Raw genomic sequence first — 24,720 nt, forward strand, 5'->3', positions numbered from 1 at the left:
AGTGTATTAAAGAGGAGTCGTAACAAAACAGGAGACTTTGAAATAGCTTTGTTTTTTATTATTTTAATGATCTACTGATATAACCGACATGGGTGACACTTTACATATTAATATTCTGCTGATATGTTGCAAATAGTGCATTTTCTATGATCAAATGCATGGCAATTAGTCAACATAGACAACACACCCAGTGCTAATTATAAGTAAGTAGTATAAGAGGTCAAATAAGACTTTCAAAGGTGAACAATCCCAGTTATGACACTTACTATCATCAGAATTCTTAGAAAATCATTTGCTTCAAAAGGCACTACTGTATATCAGAAAATAATTGTCTCTGATGTGTGGTAACTTGCACTCGCTCGCACTTCCCGCGACGTCACTACCCACGATAAACAAAATATCCCAAACAGGTACTTGTCAATGAACCGATAGAAACTTGGTACAAAACAGTTGGGCCATCCTCGCTGTAGCGTTTCATGCCGTTTTACACCCACAAAGGCATGAAGGTTATTCTGCTGTTATTCGTCTCGAGTAGATTCAACGGTTGGGATCATTAAAAGAACTCGCCGCAGTTCCCACCGTCAGAACTGTGTACTAATAATCCTGAAGGGTGCCGTCGAGGTCTGGTTTTTATATTTAGAACCGCATCATTAAGCAATCAGGCCATCAGGTCTCGGGGTTCTGCGTAATTACTTTTTGATTAAAACGCCTTCTAAATGCTCGTTTTGAGTATCATCTGACGACTTTCCTGTGCGAAAACTTACACAAAAATACAAAAAAAAAAAGAACAATACATTCTGCATCTGCAAAAGCATTATTGTAACTACGGTAGCAGAACAATCACCTGCGATCCGAGTTCGGAGGGTTTTTAAACAGAAAGGAATAAATTTAGACATATTATACAAGCACCTCCCATTTACAGTAACAGATAAACATTTATATGAAAAGAATCAAACAAAATGCTTCCTACACAGACTTTCTTGAATGGTTAAAAAAAAAAAAAAAAGTCACGTCTAGCCAAACAGTGTAAATCTTTGAGCACCACTAGCTGTGGTGCGGAGCAGCTTCAGTGATGAATTCTTACTGTGCATGCATTAGTATGAAGAACAAGCAGTTACACAGTATTTATCAGTGTTGCATACATGCAGGGGTTAATGTATGCATGTGGGATTCTTTTTTTTACCCTTTTTTTTTTTCTTTTCCTACAGCTGCCTTCATTAGGAGTGTTGTCGTCCCAAAGCTCAGTAGCACAATGCAAAGATAAACCCAGAGTTCAAAAGACAGGTGTGTACATGGAAGGAAAGCGAGGCAAGAGTGCAGCAACACACACACACACACGTTTAATCCTGGAACCATGCAAGCGAGAACACCTGATTAAAGTCATTAGTGACTTCTGAGTCACAGCGTGAAGGTAGCACTTTGTTTCACAAGGCAGTAAAATAATGTTATCAGACACAAAGCGGTGAGGTTTTTACTAATGAGCAACCAAGAGATGACGGGGGTGAAAGAAAATGTTGCTGGATCACATCCAGTCTGGTTTAGCTGTGATCATTTAGATGTTTTCTATCTAAAACGCACGGCTTCGCTGACCTCCTAAACAGTAACAGAGAACAACAGCTTGCCATACGCCGGGCCAGACTTAAAAAAGAAACGAAGTAAGACTAATGTGATGTTGAATATTCTGGCCTTGTGTTTCTCTGAGGTGATCCGTAAGACTTTATATGGTGCAAATACACATTTAGTTGGTCGCTATAAAACATACAATCCCACTGGTGGGCGCCGCTGACGGTGGCAATGTGTAACAGACGTTTAGGAATAATATCCCTATTCAAGTTTTAACCGACATTATGTTTCAAACTCCTTAAAAAGCAGCAAAAGTTAAAATTAGAGTGTTGCTTTTTAGTAAAGTTATTATTCATAAAAATATGAATTTAATTGGTGATTTTTTTGTATAGTTAAACCACTGACAGCAGATAATTGTAAAACAGGGACATAATGAAGCTATAATTTAGTCATGTATTTCAGTTATTTCTCTAAAATACAATCATTAGTTGTACTGTGATTAGAGATACAACAGAGTTATACATGTAGGTTACTCTATTACTCCATAAAAGATGCAATCAAACATTTTTGAGGACTAATTTGCTGTTGATTTGTGAGTGTTTGACTACAAATAGCAGTTTCTTTGTTCTATTTAGACTGGATACTGGTTCGCTTGATAGTTTTTTTTAGATTCTGCTAATGCCACATACACTTGGTTTCAGAAGACATTAACCTCTGACTGTTGGAGCTATGCAGCACCTCTGGGTGGGGGCAACTTGCATTTTACACACTAATAACAAGGCTAATGATGTGTTTAGTTCTACTCAGATCCATTTCCAATTTGGCACTGACCCAGAGCTTTCAAGGCTTCAAGGTTTTCATGGCTTTTCTGAACACACAAACAGCAGGCATTAAGACATTTAAACCGTCACCTCAGATTGAAGCAAATGTTAGATTTTTGCTAAATTTGCTCATTCGCTTTGTTGCTAAAATTCATTTGAGAAGATTGATACTACCCTTTAAAATACGAAGCAACAGTTAGCGGCTAGTTAGCTTAGCTTTGAGATTAGAAGCCAGATGAAAGGGCTAACTTGTCTGTGTGCAGCACCTCTACATTTAGGTAATTTACATATTAGATTGTGTTTTGTTAGTCCATAAAACAACAGGAATGAAAAAAAAAAAGAAGTTGTGCTTCTAGTGGGAGTTACAGGTTGTTTTTCTTCAAGCTACGCTAAGCTAATTGCTCACAGGCTCTTGCTTCGTATTTCACATGCTAACATGAAAGTAGTATTGCTCTTTTTAAATATTTTGCAAGAAAGTGAATGAGGTTCATTTCCCAAATTTTAAGCTGATCCTTTGTTAAAAAACAAAAACAGCCATGTTTCCTTATAACTGAGGAGCTAATTTGAAGCAAAAATGCTAATGATATGTGGCTGTAGTAAACAGTGTCGAAGGAGCTCGAAACAAAGCCTTTTTTTTGCCAACTGCTGAACAACTGTGTCCATCTACGAGAGACAAAATTAAGAAATGTCCTCAGAAATAGTTTTTAATTGGTAAAGTTTTAATTATTCTTTCCTATCAGCTGGCATTGGCCGTGTTTCATGCAAATACCATGCTAATGACAATAAGGAGACAAAAGCAATATTTCAAAATGCGCATAAAAATGCATTATGGAAACACAGCTACTGTCTCCTCAGAGAGATGTTGGGTAATTTGCTTTGGATGTTGTTTTATTTGTTTTTTTTAAACTTGACTAGAAATCTAATGATGGAAGCAAAAGAAAATAAGCCTAATTTGGTCAGAAATGTTTGGTCAAGTCAGGCTAAAGGAGCAGTATAACCTCTAGATGTCATTAGCAAAGTCACGTTCCTTCAAAAGCTTCGGGGAAACTTTTTAAAATCATCTTCGGTGAATATGACAGCTTGCTAGCAAACAGGCTAATGGGGCTGAAAACTGGTGACTTGTTGGTCCTGTGCAAACGATATAACATCTGGTCCTTTCTGCTAATAATCACCGATCTGAAACACACTGGATGATAGAACTTTGATTGTTGGCTAAAAGTTTAACTTCACCCCCATGAAATCCACTTTAGATCAACGTTATGAAAAAAAATGCAGCAGCTCACAATCTGAGTGACAATTAGAAAGCTGACGTCTGACGTCCACTTCACATGCACAACTACAAGGCTTAACTGTGATGAACTCCACAAGTACAACAGACACAAAACATACAAACGTAAAAATCGTAAGACACAAAAATGATACCAAAAAATAACGTACACAGGAAAAAGCAGAAGTGCTATTTTCAGTGTGTATACCACGAGTTCTGTGTGTTTAGGTAAGGCAAAGTAGAATCAGATGATAGTTTTAAGTGTTTTCCTTTTGTTGGGGGGGGTTATGTTATGGCAAAGCTAGTGACAAGGGGGCACGTACGCACATCTTGGTTCTCCTGGAAGACCTGTGATCCATCTTGACCTGTTGTGTATTTTCAGGGGTTGTTCTGGTTCACGTCGGCAGAGCAGTGATTCATCAGTCGTCAATGTCCTCATACACGTTATCGTCGAAAGGCCGCGCCGACGACGGCTGTATTCTGTGACGGGAGTACTTGAGCTGAAGAAGGTCTCCTACCTCGCTGATGACACTTAGCGCCTGTGGAGACATTTATACAATAAAAAAAGCTGTCAACACGAAGGGCAATATGTGGCTGGAGGAAAATTTAAAGCTGCACCACGCAAGATTTCTATTTTTTCTTTTATGGAAAACACACACCAGTCTTGTAAGATTGAATCACAAACTTGGGCTGAAATGGAGAATACCACCGGACCGATCTTTCAGAGTTTTCATTCCTGTTCCTTGGGTGTTAGATGAAGTCGCCAATAGGACATCTTGTTAGGGCAAAGAAGGCGATGAGTTCATATGGTATCAGATATAACAGCAGCAAGTGTCCGTTCAGGCTGAAACTCTTTATTCAAGGAGATATTCAGTCTTACTAGAGCATGGTGTCTATTCGTCTTCTATGCAATTAAAACATTAAATATGTAAAACTTTCATACTGTATGGTTAACAACATTACTATGGCTTTAGGGATTACGCAGTGCATATATAATATTACTAACATAAGTGATAAGTACTTTAATTTTTACATTTTTGTAGCGTCATGCACATTATTTATAGTTTCTTTAAGCTGCACCAATACATTTCTGCCACTAGTGGGCAGAAAAACAAGCGATAAACATCAACATTTTATAACCTTTTAAAGTGAACATCTAAAATGGGTTAGCTTATTAACATATCAACAGACAAGTCGCAACATTGGCATGTATTTGGAGCCATGTTTGTTGAATGTAAGTCTAGTGTTTAGTTATCCTTTAACTTTGTATCAGTCACTAATAATTGACTCTTTCCCTCCTAAATATTACGTTCTGTGTATACACTGGTTTGTAGAAGCCAATAATGTAATAACAGCCGATAACGTAATAAATTTGCACTTTTAAAATGCAATAGGCCAATAACGTAATGAAAGTCCTGAACTGATAACGTAATATCTTTTAGCCAATTACGTAATAAGTTATTATGTTATAGGCCTATTACATTTTAAAAATGGAAATTTTATTACGTTATTGGCTTCTACGTGGTTGTTAGCTGTCCTGGTCAAACACTACAGTGTAAAGTGTTTTATTCTGATAATTTCCTGCTGCCTTTGTAACAAAGTCAGAATCAGAGCAGTGAGACTAAACCAAGACAGTAAAATTACAGGCCTGCAGACCAAAACAAAAAGTGGAGAAATGCTAAAAAAAAAAAAGTTCCATAAAGTTGAGGCAAACAGCAAACTAAGGTAAGGTCTCTGAGTCTGCTCCTTCCAACTGAGGAGCCATTTACCCATTTGATTTATTAATATAAAATTTTTTATAAGTGCAGCTTTAACCCTCCTACTACCTTCAAATTTACTGACATCTTTTATCCTTGGGTTCAATTTAAACCTCCAGAAAATATAAGTAAAATTGTTACCCAGGTTTATGTGTAAATAGCCCTTTAAATAAAACTGAAAAAAATATGTCAGTGACTTACTTAGAGATGTTAAACACCGAATAGGATCAAATTGACCCCAAAAATAATAGGAGGGTTAAGATGATGCTTGTGTTTGTGGGACTAACAAATCTTTATCTATTCATCTTTATCGACACTCTGTATTCCCATTTCCAAGTTCATTTTTATAATGTATTTCCTAGTGTTACTAAACACAGACTATGGGGCCCTCCAGGTTAACCAAACAACACTGTAGTGGACACTTGGTGCTTTATCCAGCATTTATTGTTTTATTGTTGCTCTTTTCCAATTTTTCATTCCTGCCTTTTTTGAGAAGCACCTTGTAACTGTGGTTTAAAAAAGGCTCCATAAAAATAATAATTACTATTATAATTACGGCTAAGTGGCTGATAATCAACACTTTGACAAAGGAGAACAATCAGTGAACTGAAAATACTTCATTGTACGTTGTAAAGAAACCACAGAGCCACAGCGGCACAATTCACATAAAGCAGAATTGAAAATGAATCGAGTTAAACTGCAGATTGTGTGTTTTCCATTGTTTCAACACTTTCATTTCCTGTAGGGATCTCATGTAACAGGAAGTTAAGTGTGGTGATGTGATCTTTGATTAGATGAAAAGCAGATAAAAACATCTCAACCGTACCATGTTCACAAACACATGCATTAGTTTTTCATCAACTCCCAAAAAGATTAAATTCTCAGCCTAAAAATCTTGTGTAAATATTACATTAATACAAAACTCTCATTTTTTATTACCTGTTTTGTTGCAACCGATATTATATTGTAATATATTATGATCTGGAAATAGGAGAAGAACCGCGTCTATTATGTAAAAGAGAAATAGCATTAGCATGTTACAGGCTCCTTCCACTATATAGGTAAGATTAGCGAAAGTAGATCCAAATTATGGCGAATTTATTCTCTAATCTTATTGGAAAATAGTTCTACATTTGAATAATGCCTCGATTAAAGCACAGCATCTCACAAAATGCTGTAGTCTGCTAATATTAGCTGTTAATCAAAGTCCTAGAGTGGAAAAAGCACTGATATCTGATATAGGATAAGCTCAGCAAAGCAGCATCTTAACAGAACATGAATAAATGCATAAAATAATAAATAGGACGAACGAAGCAAGTGGTGCAATGAACTTATCGAACTGTAATGGGATAGAAGTAATGATTATACTCAATATCTACTCAAGTAAAAGTAAAAAGTATGATGAATTCAAGCTCTTCCAGCAGGTACAAACATAACTGACAGCTCTGTATATTTATTGCGCACTTTAGGGGTTGTCTACCTTCAGGTTTTAGACTTCATACATCGCCTTTTTATTGAAGAACCAGACATTTCGTCATCTTTGCTACCAAAGGCAGCTCCTCCAACTTTATAACTCCATGTGGATCTTTCGGCGGCAGTCTTTGGGAAGTTTTTGCATATTAGTTCCGACTTAACATTTGTTTAAGGCTAGGGTTTTAATGTGGCCGCTCAGGATAATAACAAGAGGATTTAGGGTTTCTGTGGGTGTGTGTGACTGAGAAGACAAAACTGCGAAAGCTCACCGATGGATAAAAGAAACACACAAATCAATGTGACACTTCAAAGTACAGGAGAACGATACAGAGAGGAAGGCTAACAGAGAGAGATTTTAACATCATGACAGATAAAAGCACTACAATACTCCCACTCCTTGTCTTCAGCTTATTTTGTTCTTTTTTTGGAGGGGGGGGAATGCATAAAGAATAATACCAGTGGATAACATAGCCGTGGATGTAGCAGCACTTCCTGTAGACGGTCTGTATGTGAGCCAAATGACTCACGCAAATTAGAGAGAGGAGGCAGGAGAAGGTTCAACCTCTGTGTGAGATGATTTACATTACTGTCAAAATAAGAAAAAGACCGTGGAGGATCTGAGTTTAAAGACGAAGTGGAAGAGCGGGCAGGTCTGCAGCGAGCTCATTTCAGCATCGCAGAAGAGCCCTCGTTGATAAGAGTGGGCGGCTTTTTGATGTGTTGCCAAGAGCAATCAAAGCTCAACAGTCTGCACTGGTACAGACCGACACCAGGAGGAAAGCAGATGGTGGTCTGAACTCGAAACACTGGGAATATACTGTACATTAACCTGCCCAGCCATGCGGCTCACTTCTATAAAACTTTTCCTGATGCTCTGCTCGTCCCACGGTGACGGCCGTGTCCTTTGACAGACCTCCGTTACAGGGATGTCTGACACGGAGCCTCGAGGGATTCGGCGTGTCTGAAGTGACTCAGAGAATCCTCCAAAAGCAGGCGTTTGAGGTCACGAGCGATCATACCTGTATCCCTCCAATTACGGACGGTTTTTCCACCCATTAGACTGCCCTGCTTCCCTTTAATGTCACCGTGATCTCTTAGCTTCGTTTCAAACGGCTTGAAGGTCATTACACCGCTGTGGAACAGGAGGGCTCTAACTTTAAAGAGTGGAACTGTGTCACTATTCTTGTTCCCCCTCAGTGGACTGCCAGTGTTGGAATAGTGGCATTTGCACTCTTTTTCTCTTTGTTTTGGACTCCTGCTGGTAAACCGAGGAGACGAGCCTGAAAACTTTCACGAAAACTTGATGTGTGCACAAGTCAATTAATTAGCCGTAACCCCCTGAAACTATACTTAGCAAAAGCACCAGTGAGCTTAGTGCAGCGAGGCTTGGGACGAACAATTCTGACTAATTAGAGGAACTCTAACAACCCAGAGAGAGTTTCTCACTGAATAGTAATAGCTTCAGCCGGACCTTTCTCCTGTGTGGGCAGGAAAGACTGAGAAGCGGCTATGCAAGACTGGTCGACATCGATGTATTTGCGACTACAGGTGCTGCAGTCGAACGTTCTGCAGGTTTTGTTTCTCTTGCAAAACAACATACGAGGTACAAGTGAGTAGGAGCTGGAGACACGAGTTTCACTGATGCCACATTTGAAACATTCAAACATAACAAGGGAAGGAAGAAAGAAAGAGGAGGAGGAGGATTTTTTGTGGCCATGATTTAACAGGTGTTGATAACGCAGGGTAACGTCTGAGAGTTTTGTCTTTTTGGTCTCAAGCACATCTTGAATTCTCCTGTCGATGTGGAATTTAAAGTAGATGTAGAAGCAGCTTGAACATGTGCTACATTAAAGTGATTCTATGTTTTAATAATATTCTCATAAAAGGTAAAAAATACATTAATTTCAAAGCACAGTCTTGGTTTCCAATCTGTCTTTGTCTTTCAAACAAAGAAAGCGATCATTTACCCTGTCGAGCATGTCTTTTGAGTGGGCGGCTGAGATGCAGAAGCGTGCCCGGGACTCGATGATGGGCGTAGCAGGGAACCCGACGACCACGACCCCGATGTTCCTCTTCAGCATCTCCCTGCCAAACGCTCTGGAGGGAGGAACAAGAGGAGACACAGCATAAAGACGGGGAGAAGTAAAAGGGCATCCACATGTAAGGAAAGGTTCTTGTTAGTCGTAGGTCTTCATAGCATGGCACAAGGAAGGTCGGCACACCACTGTGCTCCCAAAGTGTTTAACAGGAAAGTGGCAGGCAAGGTTTTCATCAATCAGATCTTTTTAGGCAGTTTTCAGACACAAATGGTCTTTTTTAATATCAAAGAGTTTTTATATACTATGTACACACAGTATATGAAACTTTTTAAACAATGCAAATTTTATACAAGTGACTAAATGATAAAAGTAACTAATAAAAATAAGTCAAAAGAGGTTAAAAAAAACTATATTAGTAAAAATAAGTTAAAGAAATGAGAAGTAAAATAAAAGTAAAATGACCAAAAAATTATATTTTACAACAATTGCAAAAAGATAAAAACATAAAAAACCCCAACATTAATATTATCTAACTACTTTTTCTTCCTTTTGTTTAAGGCTTGGTTGATGTTGTCACTCACCAATTGTGTTCACATGCGCCAGATGAATGCCTGATTGTCTGTAGACACGCATTCATCTAACCCGCTATTTGAACTATTGTTTTCTGACTTCATCACATATATAAGATTGCTATTATATAAACATAAGAAGATTTGAAAATGGTGTTTGTGCATGAAAAACTGCCTGCAGGGTTTTATAGATCGAAACCTTGAACGGAAATTAATAAGAAAACAGTGTGAGAGCACAGCAGCGTGTGACCTCGCTATTGTTCTTTCATAAAGACACCACTGTGTTGCTATATTGGTTAAATATATATTTATTCTAAATAATAAATAATCTTAAGGTGCACCGCAGCTTTTGCCAATGATTCCTACCTGTTCCATCACTGTGATAACTGATACCCTTGAGGAAGTAGGTCTTCAAATAAAAATGTGTTGTTTTTAACAGCCATGCTCAATACTTACAATTATGTATGAAAGTAGTTCTGAATCTGATGCTAAAGAGACTACAAATATGAGTGCTGTACTTGTTCCTACTGAAAGGAGAGACCTAAATCTCAGGTTGAGTCAAAAATATCAAGACTTTTTAAAAATTAAATGTTCACCTCAAGGACGAGCCATCAGCATTAAACTACACAGTCGTCCTCAGATGTATTCATAGCCTCCCATTAAAGAAGGAAATAAACAGCTGTCACTGAAATAAGTTGAAACTGACAAAAGTAATAATAAATAAATGAAAATCATGACGTTGGTTTTGAATTGTGGTTCAACAGAAATATATATATAAAACAAGCATGATGTGAATTTTGCCTTTTCTTTAATGGAAGGGTATGAATAAATTTGAGCACGGTTTCTAAAGAGGAAAAAAAATAAACAGGTAAAATGTAACTGCAAGCAATGCACTCCAAAGAATTTAAGAGTTCATTTACAAAAACAGATAACTCCATCTTCCCAAACCTTCAGAAAACCCACTTTTCCATCGTCCACCTGAGACAATATCAAACTTCAGTTATCTCTATTTTTGTCATTTCTGCTGAGTCAAATCCACTCAACTTCAGTTTAATTGATATTGTCTCAAGCAAAAAGAAGTTTTCTGAAAATCTACAAAAATGCAGTTATCTGTTTTTGCAAATGAACTCTTCAATTACTTTATTAGAGACATTTTTATTCCCACAGCGGCAGATAGTTTATTACTTGAAAAACTACTTTTACTCAGAAAAAGTGAATCAATCATGATATTTTTAGAGTCATAAAATATGTGATTTGTAATAATATTATTCATCATACTGTGTGCTCTAAATGCTCCATTCAGAGTCAGCGGTTACATTCCAGCAGCAGCTGCAGAGTTGGAGGCTCACCCAATCTTGGCGGGCATGTAGAGCATCATGGGTACGACAGGAGAGTCGTTGTTGCCGTAGATGATGAAGCCCATTTCTCGAAGCCTCTTGCGGAAATAGACTGTGTTCTCTGCCAGCTGCCGCACACGATCACAGCCTGGGGATGATGAAAAGGGATTCTAAAACACGAGAGCTGACAGCGAATGCGATGCAAGTTAACCGCACGTCTACTTTGTGTTCTGGAATCATGTATATTTAATGACCATCTCGGGGTGTCTGGCAGTGTGCTGACGACTGTTTACTCGGTCACTTAGATGTGAACAAGTTACACACACATCCCATCGCACTGTGGTGTGTTATTACAGAGCAATGTGTGGATATTTATAGGGCTGCGGGGTATACCTTTCACATATAAGGGCTGTCGGAGCTAAACAACGACTCCTCTCCTATTGAGTTGTGTTTATTTTTTAGCGAATCTGAGCCTTCTGGATGGCAAAAAGAAAGGAAATTATTCCGAGCTGGGTAGATAATGCTTTAAAAAGATGAAAAAGGAAGGCTGACGAGCAGCTGAATACAATCATGAGATGGGTGTGAGAAAACGTCTGAGTGTTACAGCATGCGGGCACCACGGGGAGCTCAAGTTTTGAGCTCCTCTGTAGTGTTTTTTTTTTTTCTCCCCTCCTCTCCCACAGGAGATCAGGAGATTCACTGGGTTCTTTGAAAAGCTACCTTCGCATCAAACACGAGACTACAAACTCTGGCGGTGATGCTCGCAAATTTAGGCTCACCCCCTGCATGCGATAATACATGCAGCATAAGATTTATTAAGACGAGTAGAGCCAAATGCCAGACTGCAATTTTACAACCATCCATTCATATATATAGGAAATCTGCAAAGCATTCGCTGTGTGTGCAAATTGTGAAACACCTCATGTGACCTCAGTGGACACAATGAGTTTCGATCTACTGCTTATGGAGGAAGATGGGATTGAGCGCCAATGTGGGAGGTCCAGCTCAGGCCAGAGGATGCAATCACAGAGGACAGGAAATGGTCAGGAATCAAGAGACGGCTAAGAGGAACATTTGGAACTCTCAGTGAACCACCATGAAAGAGTTCTGGAGATTTTTAACCACAGTCACGGATACACTCATAATAAATAAGCACTGTCATTTTTTCAGAACATCAGGTCTGGAAAAAACACTCCTCAATGTGTGGCTGAGCTTGTCCTTTAGCTAGTTTACACTGACACCTGGTGGCTCAGGAGGAGAATTACAGCAGATAATTCCAGCACACGGTCCTCAAATGTATTCATACGCTTCCATTAAAGAAAAGACAAAATTCACAAAAGTCACTCAAATAATAGAAACTGAAAAAAGTAATAATAAATAAAAATTTACTAAATTATAGTTTAGTGAAACAAGACATTGATTTTTAATTGTGGTTGAAAATAATCATAAAAAAAAAAAAAGCAAAACTGTCCTGGACAAACTAGAGCACTTTGCTGATGAGCAGTGGGCCAAAATCTAAATACCTGTCAACAGGTGCAGAAGTCTGATTGAGAGTTACAGAAAACACTTGATTGCAGTGATTGGCTCAAAGGGCTGTTCAACTAAATATTAGTTTATGGGTCAAAATTTATTATTACATTTGTCAATTTCAACTTATTCCAGTGACAGATGTTTTTTTCCTTCTTTAACGGGAGGGTATGAATACATTTGAGGACGACTGTAAGACAAGTCCAGTACAAACCAACATGTGCTGACATTCAGTGTTAATGTTAAAGACACGTTCATGACTGCAGATGTGAACATGTCAAAACTAGATGCAAAAAAATGAAAAATAAAAACTCACATTTTATGTACTATAATTACTGTGTGAGAAAAACTTCAAACCTGCCTGGAACTGGATATTTTCTTTGCGAGATCTGCATTCTTTATCGAGGAATCTTTTGTAGTGCGGACGTGTTGCTTTGTAGTGCTGATTCCCTCCAAGTGAGTCCGATGTTTGTCATATTCTATTTTCACTTTTAAGATGTTCAAGCTGTTCCTCATCTATATTCAGAGGAAAATGTTGGACTTTTCTTTAGATCTTTTGATGTGATATATTGAGCATTTAATGGACGGTTCTTTTATTTGCTGTTGGGATGCGAGGATGCCAGAAGGAGGATTTTGTTTATCTGCAGCTGCTATTTTAATACAAAAAATATACAATAAAAGGTTAATGTAATTGTTAGTGTGCCTGTATAGCAGTCAGGGTCAAATATGGCTGACTTCTAACAACAGATGCCTTTTGTAGCTCTGCATCACTGGGAATTCCACTTAAGAAATTGGCATGGTGACACACACTTAAACATGTCATGTTTTATGTACGAGGGGACGTGAAAAAGTTTCACCAAAAACATTACAGCAATTTTTTTGTGTGTGTGTGTGTGTATTTTTCAATGTAGCTTCATAAACTTCAACATGGCTTGGTCCACCAATTACCACGTTTTGCTATCCCTTCGAGGAAGAAGGTCACATTTTGAGCGTCTAGATTCTCAGCATGAACGACTTCATCATCGCTGTGAAAATGACAACCACGCAAGTGAGATTTCAGTTTGGGACATAGAAGTCAGACGTTGGCAGCTTCTAACACAGGGGTGTCCAATCCTGGTCCTCGAGAGCCACAGTCCTGCATGTTTTAGATGTTTCCCTCTTCCAACACATCTGATTCAAATGATCAGGATCGTTGTCAGGCTTCTGCAGAGTTTGCTGATGAGCTGATCATTTGAATCAGGTGTGTTGGAAGAAGGAAACATCTAAAACATGCAGGACTGTGGCTCTCGAGGACCAGGATTGGAGACCCCTGTTCTAACGCCTCTCCTTTATCATCAATTACTTTGAACAATTGAGTTTTTGTGGGCAGTGATATAAGGCTTTAGAACATACAGTTAGACCCTAAACTGGAGCGACACCCCTTGTTTCCAGGAGAACTTTCTAAAGTGCCCTGGTTCATTCTATGAAAATGCGTTTTATTTAATCCAGGGGTGTCGAATCCTGGTCCTCGAGGGCCGCAATCCTGCATGTTTTAGATGTTTCCTTCTTCCAACACACCTGATTCAAATGATCAGCTCATCATCAAGCTCTGCAGAAGCCTGATAATGATCCTGATCATTTGAATCAGGTGTGTTGGAAGAGAGAAAAATCTAAAACATGCAGGATTGCGGCCCTCGAGGACCGGAGTTCGACACCCCTGATTTAATCCAAAAAACATGTTTCAGTAGAAGACAACTGGACTTCTTGAACAAGAGGTGACACGTTTTCAAGACACTAAAGAGAAGTCCAGTTGGCGTCCACTGAAGCACTTGATGACCTGAAAGACTTGAGACTCAACAACGACATGCAATATCATTGTTCAGATTCAGACATACCTATCGTTGTGCCATCCTCGCCCATAATGCACTTCATAGAAGTGATGATTTGCTCCACCACAGGAGGAGACATGGAGGTGGCGTAGACCGCACTGTGGGAATGGGAGCGTAGGTACTCGATGAGCTCCTAAACACAGCAGATGCACAGGAGATGTAAAAGGAAATGCATGAACAACAGATTTAATTACTCTACAGTGTCTTCAAGCGTGGACAGTTTATATATATATATATTTTATTTGTCAGGGACCGTGCACAACATCATCAGTCTCACAGGAGAAGAGATGCAATATATACCAGATTTAGCTACTTGCTCATATCCATCTGGAGTCCCAAGACAGGTAGACACAATAGTCAGTATATTATATACACACACACACACATATCCAAAGTACTTGATATAAATAAGAGAACACCACACACACACACACACACACACACCATAAAACACACACACACTCCCAACCACTCAATCCCAGACATGACTTGTTTCAGATCTGCTACCTGCATTAGAGCGACAATGAAAACATGCATCTTACACACCACAAAAGAGTGAGTTAAAATGACAAAGAAATAACTTTGTATATATTATGGCCTCTGAAATTGATTTTAATGGTATTTCATAAAAACACAATTGAGAAAAAGGTCATAGTATTAAATATTCTCAAAGCGTTAACGAGCAAAATCAAATCCAATCCTCAGATTTTGTGCTTCTTAAATTACAACCCTTAAATAAAGCTTCTGTGACACCTTACTGACATAAATCTGGATCGTTAACAATTAGTTCTCAGCTTCATCCTGTCACATGATGGCACATTCCTCCACCAGTAAATCATGCTTGACTTTCTCAAACTCATTTTCAAAATATTTCGAAACCCCATCGGTTTCTAAGGTGTCACGGTGAACTGATGGAGACAAAAAGTCTTGACATCAGGACTTCTGTGCAGCGAGCCTTGTTTTGATAAGTTTTGACGGTGTGTCATGCAAGTAGGTTACTATGTCAGGAATGCAGAGTGCATTCACTGCAGGGCTGTAAATCCACATTGTTGGGAGAACAAGTGTCTTTTCTGTTACACTTAAAATTCTCACTTGTCACTGTAACCCCCGATCTTGAGATAACGTTAGTCTCAGCATTCTTGGTGAAATATTCCATCTACACTGGGTTAGTCAACTGCACTGTATATCCGTGAAGCTGATTTTTTAGCTTACTCATCACCTCTCATCTTTCTTTGTAACCCTTTTGTCCCACAACAACTACAATGTCATAAACTGAACCTGCAGTGTTCAATCCTCACCCTTTTCCCGGCGATGTATCCCCCTGCAGCACCAAAGCTCTTGGTAAATGTGCCCATCATGACATCCACGTCACAGGGGTCGAGGCCAAAGTAATCCACCACACCTCTTCCTCTTGGACCCAGAGCTCCTATGCTGTGGGCCTCGTCTAGATAAAGGTAGGCCCGGTAGCGCTTCTTCAGGGCGATCACCTCGGGCAGGCGCACTATACTGCCCTCCATGCTGCAGGAAAGAAAGATGCACAAAGGCGTTATAGCCACACATGTCCTGATGCATTTGGGTTCATTTGTTTCCCAAAAAGCCAAAGAAATTGAACTTCATCAACAAGCTAATCTCACTTTATCAGCTGCCTCAAGAGAATAACGTTATAATGTCACAGCCAGAACAGAGTGTGCTTATAGTAGCGGATTACTACACAGTGCAGGTTTTGCATCGCCCAGTCAGGCTGAGTAAGTTTAGCTAACCAAGCACTGAGTCAGCTCTGTCAACCAATAATCCAGTCCCAGGAGTGTTAACGCTGCTGAACCTGATGGAAACACAAGATCCATCAATGGAGGTTAAGCGCTGCCTTCTGGAGGCTGCTTCTTGCATGTGGTTGCACTCATACATGCTGATACCTGCTCATCATGCCTAAGTCAAAGACATAGCTGAAGTAATCTGATGTGGAACATTTGCCAACACACACAAACACAGTTGATGAAACTGCTGCTTGTGCAATGAAGTTACATTGTGCTCTTGTTGAAAATGGGAAGGAAATCATGGGAACCTTGAAGAGGGAGACTCCCACTGTTTTAGCGCTGTAGGCGAATGACATGTTTATAATAACTACAAAAGCTGCACACACAGATGTTTCTTGACTTTTTCTTAGCAATCATAACATATAAAGACAAGACGGTCAAAACCAAAAAGAGAAACTGTACAATGAAATCAAAATGATTGTGTTGCAAAAGGTTGTTTTTTTTAAATCAAAGTATGTATGCAAACGCAAATAATGCACCTGTAAATGCCCTCGACCACTATGAGGATTTTCTTCCATGGTCTGTGAGTCCTGGGCTGCCCGTGAACTATGGCTTCTTTCAGCAGTTTCTCAAGGCTCTGCATATCTTCAAGAAAAATCAAGAGAGCATTTCAGTCAAAATGAAAGTCGTGGTTTTAGCAGCAGTGGTATAAAACCGCTTGACGTTTGTTCTTGGTTGGACAATCATTAAGAGGAAGTGATAAACTCCTACACACAGTTTCAAAAGACCCTCAAAGTGTCGATGAGCCCACAATGCTGAATTCTGAGTGCTATAGTACTGAACAGATGAATGAAGTTGTTCTTAGATCATTGGCTTTTAGTTCAACTGTTTAGCGACTGAATATTTTAGCAAAAAAAACATTTTTAAACTCAAGCAACGTGTCCTTGTGGATTAACATATGAATTCAGTTAATTAATGCCTGTAGCCCACAAGACAAGGGTTAAGTAAAGTAAAGTTAGTGAATAGAATGATCCGAGGCAACAGACTGGAGCTAATGGCTGTGTGTCAAAAGGTTGCTAACCACTAGCTGCTAATCACACAGGCATATCTAATGAGCGTAAAGCACAAATCTACTTTACCTCGACTTTATCTAACAGAAGCAGAGGGATTATTTTCAAAACATGGCCCCAACTAATCCAACGGATGATTTGTAAACTGTTCAGCTGCAGCTTAGCCGAGCTACAGTTAGTTAAGCTAATGACAAATAACTTTTTTTTTTTTACAACTCATTACACACACAAATACAGAAATTACACTTAATATATAAACAACGTATTTTAAGTTCAGTAAGGCGAGAGCTATTTTATGTGCTAACCTAAAAATATACTAAATTGAACTGTTTTAGCATGTGAGCTAACATTAGCAGCTAGTTAGTTCTTCTCTATATTTGACATACAACCCAATATTTTGTGGTTTTTTTTCCAAAAAAGTGTTTATAAAAAGAAGTTATAGTACACTGAATGCAACTATAATTAATCAACAGCAGACATTTTGAATTATATTAAGAAAAGCACAGGTGCTATTAAAATAATTTTTTAAAAAAAAAGAAAGAAAAAAGAGGCTATTTTAAGTTAGCATTACATGGTGACGGTGAGCTACCATTTAAAATACCAGGACCCCAAAACTAAAGCAGCGAAATGGAATTTAACCTCCTAGTTTATTTCTGTATGTTTGAACACTATGACATGAATTTCAACCTTATTTATTTTGTATAGCACCTTTCATACCAATGTGCAGCCCAAAATGCTCACCGGCAAGAATAAAACAACCTTGACGGTGACGACAGCATTACAAGACTGAAAATAGATCAGTAACAGTCCATGAAATAAAACAAACACCAGGGATGAAAAAAATTATGTAAGAAACAAAGCTTACAATTTAAAAACTAAGTTTAAAGCATTAGGCTATAAAATTATTCCAAAATCAAAGGTTAGACTTAAATGTCAAGCTTCAAAATGCCTTTTGTAAAAAAAAAAGTGTTCATTTTTTCAAAAAACATAACAGGACAAATAATGCGGGACCTTATTTCTTTTTATTTTTATCTGAAGTATTACCTTTAAAAAAGTATGCTGAGTTGAGATATACAACAAAATTTCAAACACAGCTGAAGCATGAAAATGAATTTAGATAAAGGTGAACCACTTAAATTGAGGCAATGACGAGCTGCAGTGGACACCAGGATGCATGCGGACAGAAGATAAACTTTAAATGCTGGTAGGAGACAGACTGACAGGAGGACCCATTTGTGACTCACTGTTGTGTTTGAAGACTCTGATGGTGGACCCGGAGAGTCTGGCTCCCAGGACCAGAGAGGCATGGTTCAGTTCATCACTCAGAATCAGGCATCCCTGCAGGACACCAAATCGAGCTTAATTAGTCTAAATAATTCAAACACATGACTTGTTTTTATCCATCTGAGACAGCATTGCACATACAAGCCTACATAAAAATCAGTTCATTTTGTTTACTGACTGGTGAGTGGAGGGAGCATCATTTTATGCTCGTATGTAACGATCTGTGCTGAGAGAGTTACACTGAAAATGCTGTTTGCTCTGTATTGATTGCACTGTTTGCTACTGCAGTACTCTTACACTGAAAACCTACACCTTTCTTTTTTTTTTTTTTACCAGCGGCTTTGCATCGTTTCACAAGAACAAAAGCATTCAGCTCACACTCTCTGCTGTTGGTTTGCGCTCAGTAGTGACCGGCCGCCACACAACATCAGCAGCAACTGACTGGTGTGAACACTTTGGTTAGTTTTCATTGCCACACAGTCACACCACCAATCCCCTGAGCGAACAGGAAGCGTTTCCTCCTGATATGAGGTCAGGGGGTGTTGTTGTGCCTTCAGTTGGTGTTACTGGTAGCGTGATGATGTTTTTTGTCAGAGATGGTACTCAAGATTGCACTAACAAAAATGCTGGGTGGCAAACTTATTTTATCTTTAGCAAATAAGACAGACAGAAATAGCAAAAGTCATGAAGGAGACATGGCAGGAAAATAAACAAGAAGCTAAATAATAGAGATAACAAATACAGGCGATGACAATAAACTCCAGCTCTACCCAGGACCCGTGTATTATTTGTTTCTGTACCTTGCCCGCCAAGGCCGGCATGTTCATGGAGTTGGTCGCAAAGCCCATCCCAAACGCCATGGCAGATTCAACGCCGAGGAACTTAGCCACCAGTTTCTCCATCTCCTCGTGTCTGTCCAGGTTACCTGAGGTGCACACACACACACACACACACACAAGGTTACAACAAACAGACACGAGCAACTCAAAGATCTGTGCTTACATACCAGATGGCATGCAAATACACTTATTTGCTTTCTTGCCTAAAGTCAAAGAAGGAGATTAACGCAGCTGTTGTACAGGGTTAGCTCAGCTTTGCATGAAGACTGGAAACAGCTTGCCTGGTTCAACTCAAAGAAATAAAAAAAATGCACCTAACAACACTATAACAGCTCATTTATTAACAGTTATAGCTTGTTTGTAAGTGTGAAAAATGGTGAATTTATGGGCAGCACGTTGTATTAACTCCTTGGTGAGTGCAGAACTTCACACTTGTATTCTTTAGGTTTTGTACAATTTAAACAAATGAGAGCCGTGAGAGAGTGTTTTTTATTAGCCCTATATTTAAAAGACATATTTGAGTGTGGTAGCAATCTCCTCTAATTCTAGATAACAAAGTGAACTATTCATTCTGCAGCTAAAAAAAAGCCACCTCTAATCTTTCAAAGCAAGTTATTCACAAACCTTCCATGAAATACTCACACAGCCAGTCTGGCTGTCTGTGCTCGATTGTGGGTCATCTAGTGTGTCGGATATGCACGCATTGACTTGTTAGATTTACAACTGTGTGGGTTTGCCTTTCCTTCTGTAAGAAGAGAAGCGTCACTGGTTCTACTCGACCAGTAAATATGTGCTGGCCACTTCCTCCAGGGTGATCTGGATCTTATCAGAGTTGCTCAGCAGACCGACTTCAGCCACAGATTTCTTAAGTCAATACAGACGCTGCTTTTAGGTTTTTTTTACTGCTATGGGAGTAATCTAACACATTTTAAGCTAAGAAAGTTTTTGAATAACAGTAAATATCATCACCTTCGTATATTTGGCCAATTCTGTAATGCACTCATTATGTTTGAATTTATCTTTTTTTAAATGTAATTTTAACTATTGCTTATATATATATATATAAAATTGACTTTTACTTCACTTTCTTTGTAATTTAGGGTTGTTTTTCTTGTCCAATTATAAAGTTTAAAAACCTAGCTTATTTGAAAAAAGAGGAAACTTGGTCTGTAAATAAAATGACTCTCTCTACATCATTATACTATTTTCTGATGTTATATATAAAGGCAATAATTTTAAAAAATCTATCAACAAATAAAATAATAATTAGTTGTGGCCCTTATTAGGCCACAAGGATAGTCACAACGCATTTTGCTGAGCGATGATGAATGTTAAAATAACATACTATACAAGGAAGTTACACCTTTAACTTAGTGCAAACTTTCTCGAAAGCCACTAAAGGTTTTGTCAGAAAGTAATGTTTTTTGTGCAGGAAAAATAAATCCTTTCTATTAAATAAAGCTTTGGAATATCTTTATATGCACAGATAGAATTAATTGCATATTTGTTGTTTTGTCTTTTACACAAGTAGGTGTGTGTTTTAACTGTTTCCTGTAAAAACAAACTAACTTAATTGGCAGCATTTATTTATTATTATTTTTTAAGTTATATCTTTGGCATTTTTGCCTTTTTTCGAAAGCGCAGTTAGAGAGAGACAGGAAAGTGGGGGAGAAGAATGGGGGAAGGACCTGCAGAAGAGGGCCATGAGCGGGATTTGACCTCTGCATCGGGGACTATAGCCCCTGTAGATGGGTCAGCCAGGTGAGGTATAGCAGCGCCTAATTTGCATCATTTATTAACACAAACCAGTTTGAGATGCTTTGTTTATAGTGGTTAATTCATCCCTGTGCATAATGTCGGTGTTTTGTGTTTGTACCGATCTCCTGCCGGGTGCTGGCCACTCCAACACCGTACTTCACGGTGACCTCGGCTGCAGACTCAGCGCATGGACCTGTGTTCTCAGCGAAGCCGAGGTAATTATACGAGCCCAAGTTAATCACATCCGGCACTACGCGACCTGTGTACCTGGAAGAATGAGAGGAGAAGATCATCAGACACAGGAAACAATCAGCGAGAGGGAACTAATGACTCCCAAAGCTTATTGGTCCAATTAATACTAATGATTGTTACAGATAATTAAAAACTAAACTGAAGTGGAGTGAAAGGCTGGATAGCATCAAAGTGCTCTTTGTTTTCCCGTTTTTTTTCTTTTCTCCCAATCTCTGCCCCTCCCACACAGCCCACCCCGTTCTCTCACTGGCGCTCCATTGTTCTCTGGTTTTGCTTTGTCGCAGTGTGTGTGTGTGATGTCGGACTTCACACACCTCACTGCCCCTCCACTGAAACGCTTCCACTGCAGCTGTCCTCCAGCTTTTCCTCAGTGAGGAGTCAAGATGACAAATGTGAGGCCGGACTGATGTTAACATCAGATGAGCTTTGATTAGAGTGTTGGTACTGAGTTTGTCATTGCCATAAGATATAGTGAATCACTCTTTTAGAACCTACAAGTGAAAGTCACCCAAAAAGAACGACAAGAATATGTATTCACATTGTCAGTCATGAAGTTTAACAGTAGCACGATTTGCATTTCAAACTACGTGCAAATCTAACCAGCGCTGATGAGAACAGGTTGTCTGTGGTTTTTGACGTTAAAATATATCTGGGTCACTCTAGATTTGACTCATTTAAGTGTGATGCAGCTTGTGGGACAACAGACCCATGCTGTCATTTTATGCACGAACTAGTAGAAAGAGAGACAAAATAAGAAAACTAGCTGCAGAAGTAAACATGGTGAAGGTTACACTTACTCTACATATTATAAATCAGGTGGGTGTAGTCCTGTAACAAATGCTACATGTGAAGAATTTGCCCAGAAGCCATTCATTTTTCCCTAATTTTGTATTTCGTCCAAAAAGAGCGCATAAGAATGTGTGTTGACGTGTCAGACAGATATTTATTTCCACCCCTGCATTTGTTAGATCTGATTGCTAGAAGGTTAAAAATGCTGTCGAGCAGAAAGTCATTTATCAGATACAAATTCCAAACATTTGCTGGTACCAGCTTCGTAATGAGAACATTTTTGGTATGTTACAGACTAAATTATTTGCTTTACTCATAAAGCAGATGATGGACTGTGTGACAATGGAAACTAGTATGTAAATTATTTTTCATTTCACATTGAAGGCTGACACTGATATCGATCTTTGAGAGTTTTAAGAAGCCAATAACAATGTAGTGTCTGCTGGTGTTTCTTCACATTAACAATCTTGATATGGACATCTTACATTTGTGTGTTTTTTTTAAGACTTGTGATGAAGACACGTAATAATCTGTACATTCTACCAATAAAAAATCCATTTGTTTTCTCTGGTAATGGTAATAGTGCTTCTAAATGACCTGACATCTATTCTAAGCGAGCATTTTTCTCAAGAATAGGAGTTTATTCGTGCGATCAGCCAATCATACTATCATGTGGCAGCACGACAGCGAGTAAAACCTTGCAGATAGAAGTGAGGAGGTTCACTTAATGTTCACATCAAACATCACAATGAGGAATAAATGCGATCTCAATGGCTTTAACTGTGGTTGGTTTGAGTCGTTTTCTAAAACCGCCGATCTCCTGGATATGCACCATTATGCATCCCTTTATGGCCACAATCTCTTTCTAATGGCTGCTTTGCATGATAGTGCCCCAGGTCACGAAGCAAAAGTCAAACTGGTTTCATGAATATGACAATGAATTCTGTGGCCTCCTCAGTCACAAAAATCTTAATGAAGTAGGACACCTTTAGGATGTGGTAGAATATAGGCATGGCGGCAGGAACGTGGCGCCAACAATCAAGTCAACATGGAGCAGAATCTCAAAGGAATTTCCAACATTTTGTGGAATCCATGACACCAAAAGAGGCTGAGGGCAAATAGAGGCTGAGGGCGAATAGAGGCTGAGGGCAAACAGAGGCTCTACCCAATATTAGTGCGGTGTTTGTTATTATGTGCTTACTGAGGAGAGTTTAGCAATTCTCCGTTACCAATACATGTGCAAAAAGCGAATATTTGATGGTATAGCTCTATTTTAAAATATCATTGTTCCTTTAAGGGGGCTGCAAGGTGGCTCGATGGCTAGCACTGTTGCCTCGCAGCAAGAAGGTCGCCGGTTTGTGTCCCAGTGAGGACACCCGGGATCTTTCTGCGTGGAGTTTGCATGTTCTCCCCGTGCAGTGTGTGTTCTCTCCAGGTTCTCCAGCTTCGTCCCACACAGTCCAATAACATGTAGAGGTTAATTGGTGATTCTAAAGTGAATGTGAGTGTGCTTGGTTGTCTGTCTCTAAGTGTAGCCCTGTGACAGACTGGTGACCTGTCCAGGGTGTCCCCTGCCTTCACCCTAAGTCAGCTGGGATAGACTCCAGCCCCCACGACCCTAGTGAGGATTAAGCGGTGTATAGATAATGGATGGATGGATGTTCCTTTAAGCAGAGGCTGACTCCCTTCAGTGAATAACAATGACAAAACAAGCCACAGTTTCCCCTTTTGTACAACCTAAGAACTTGACATAGTCTTTCACAGTGTTGCAACTTGCAGACAGTTCTGGCCAGTGAGGAAGGTGTGTAACCCCGCTCCGTTTTTGCGGGTTTAAGTTCTTACATTACCCAGTCTCTTGTGTGTAGTGTAACATGTCACTTTTCTTGATTTTTTTTTTTTTTTGAGGAAACACTGTTAACACAATTGGAACTAATCCTTGACTGGGGGATTAGCTATAAAGCCTGCTTCCTCCTTGCTTTTGTGTTTCTGAATACCTCAAGGTTAACTGAAAGATAACAATATTTACACTCTTGTACAAAAGCTATGTCTTTCTCACTCAAAAGTCCAGTTGTAGTCTTGGGAGGCTCGTTCCATCAGATCCATCTTGGCTCCTGGGACGCTGCATATGGGCCTGTTCCAGTTGTCTCTTATCCGCATGTAAAGGTTTCTGGTGTAGAAATTCTCAAAATCCTGGTAGAGTGGCACAAAGTCCTACACATGGATAAACAGAAAGATGCATTGTAAAGCAGAGTAGAGAGCGGGGCATTACCTGACTGGCAGAACATGTCGGAATTTCATCCTAAATCATTTGCTTTTACAAGTTTTAAATCCAAGAAATACCTTCAAGGGGCTGCATGCCTCTCATGCTTTTGGAAAGCTTGACTAAAAAGAATTTAATCTCTCGAAGCATAAACTTTAAAACAACATTTAAACACCAGCGAGGGAATTCCTTTTCCTTGGAGGAGGTTCATGCAGGAAACCTCCATGAGATATCCTCGGCGTGATTTAATGATTTCCACACGTCTGCCTCAGCAGCTTCCGTTCCTCAACATGACCAAGTACTTAAAACAATGGGCTTCACTATCAAACATTACATAACACGTCGAAAACAATCTCAGTGGTCAAGGACATGCTCTAAATGTGCTCCAGCTCGGACTAAAATGCACTTCTAAGAATGCACATTGCACTCTGCTGTGAGTAAAAGGAAAGGAGAATATACACATTTCTATCTTTGTAATCAGTTTCCTGGTTGG

General features: G+C 39.2%; 1 protein-coding gene across 1 annotated transcript in view; it reads right to left on the reverse strand.

Moving 5' to 3' along the window:
• Positions 1-33: 33 nt before the first annotated feature.
• LOC103354036 (serine palmitoyltransferase 2-like) overlaps positions 34-24,720 on the reverse strand; it is a 32,554-nt gene continuing 7,867 nt past the window's right edge. Inside the window, exons 3-12 of the mRNA XM_008277272.1 lie at positions 24,024-24,178; positions 21,045-21,193; positions 19,130-19,254; positions 18,290-18,383; positions 16,515-16,620; positions 15,520-15,739; positions 14,228-14,354; positions 10,839-10,974; positions 8,849-8,978; positions 34-4,190 (exon numbers count right to left, since the gene is read on the reverse strand). Coding sequence (XP_008275494.1) covers positions 4,071-4,190; positions 8,849-8,978; positions 10,839-10,974; positions 14,228-14,354; positions 15,520-15,739; positions 16,515-16,620; positions 18,290-18,383; positions 19,130-19,254; positions 21,045-21,193; positions 24,024-24,178 — 1,362 coding nt within the window. The 3' untranslated portion in view covers positions 34-4,070. The remainder of the gene's footprint in view (positions 4,191-8,848; positions 8,979-10,838; positions 10,975-14,227; positions 14,355-15,519; positions 15,740-16,514; positions 16,621-18,289; positions 18,384-19,129; positions 19,255-21,044; positions 21,194-24,023; positions 24,179-24,720) is intronic.

Source organism: Stegastes partitus, unplaced genomic scaffold (assembly GCF_000690725.1).
Source record: "Stegastes partitus isolate 25-593 unplaced genomic scaffold, Stegastes_partitus-1.0.2 Scaffold93, whole genome shotgun sequence".
In the NCBI taxonomy this organism is placed as follows: domain Eukaryota; kingdom Metazoa; phylum Chordata; class Actinopteri; family Pomacentridae; genus Stegastes; species Stegastes partitus.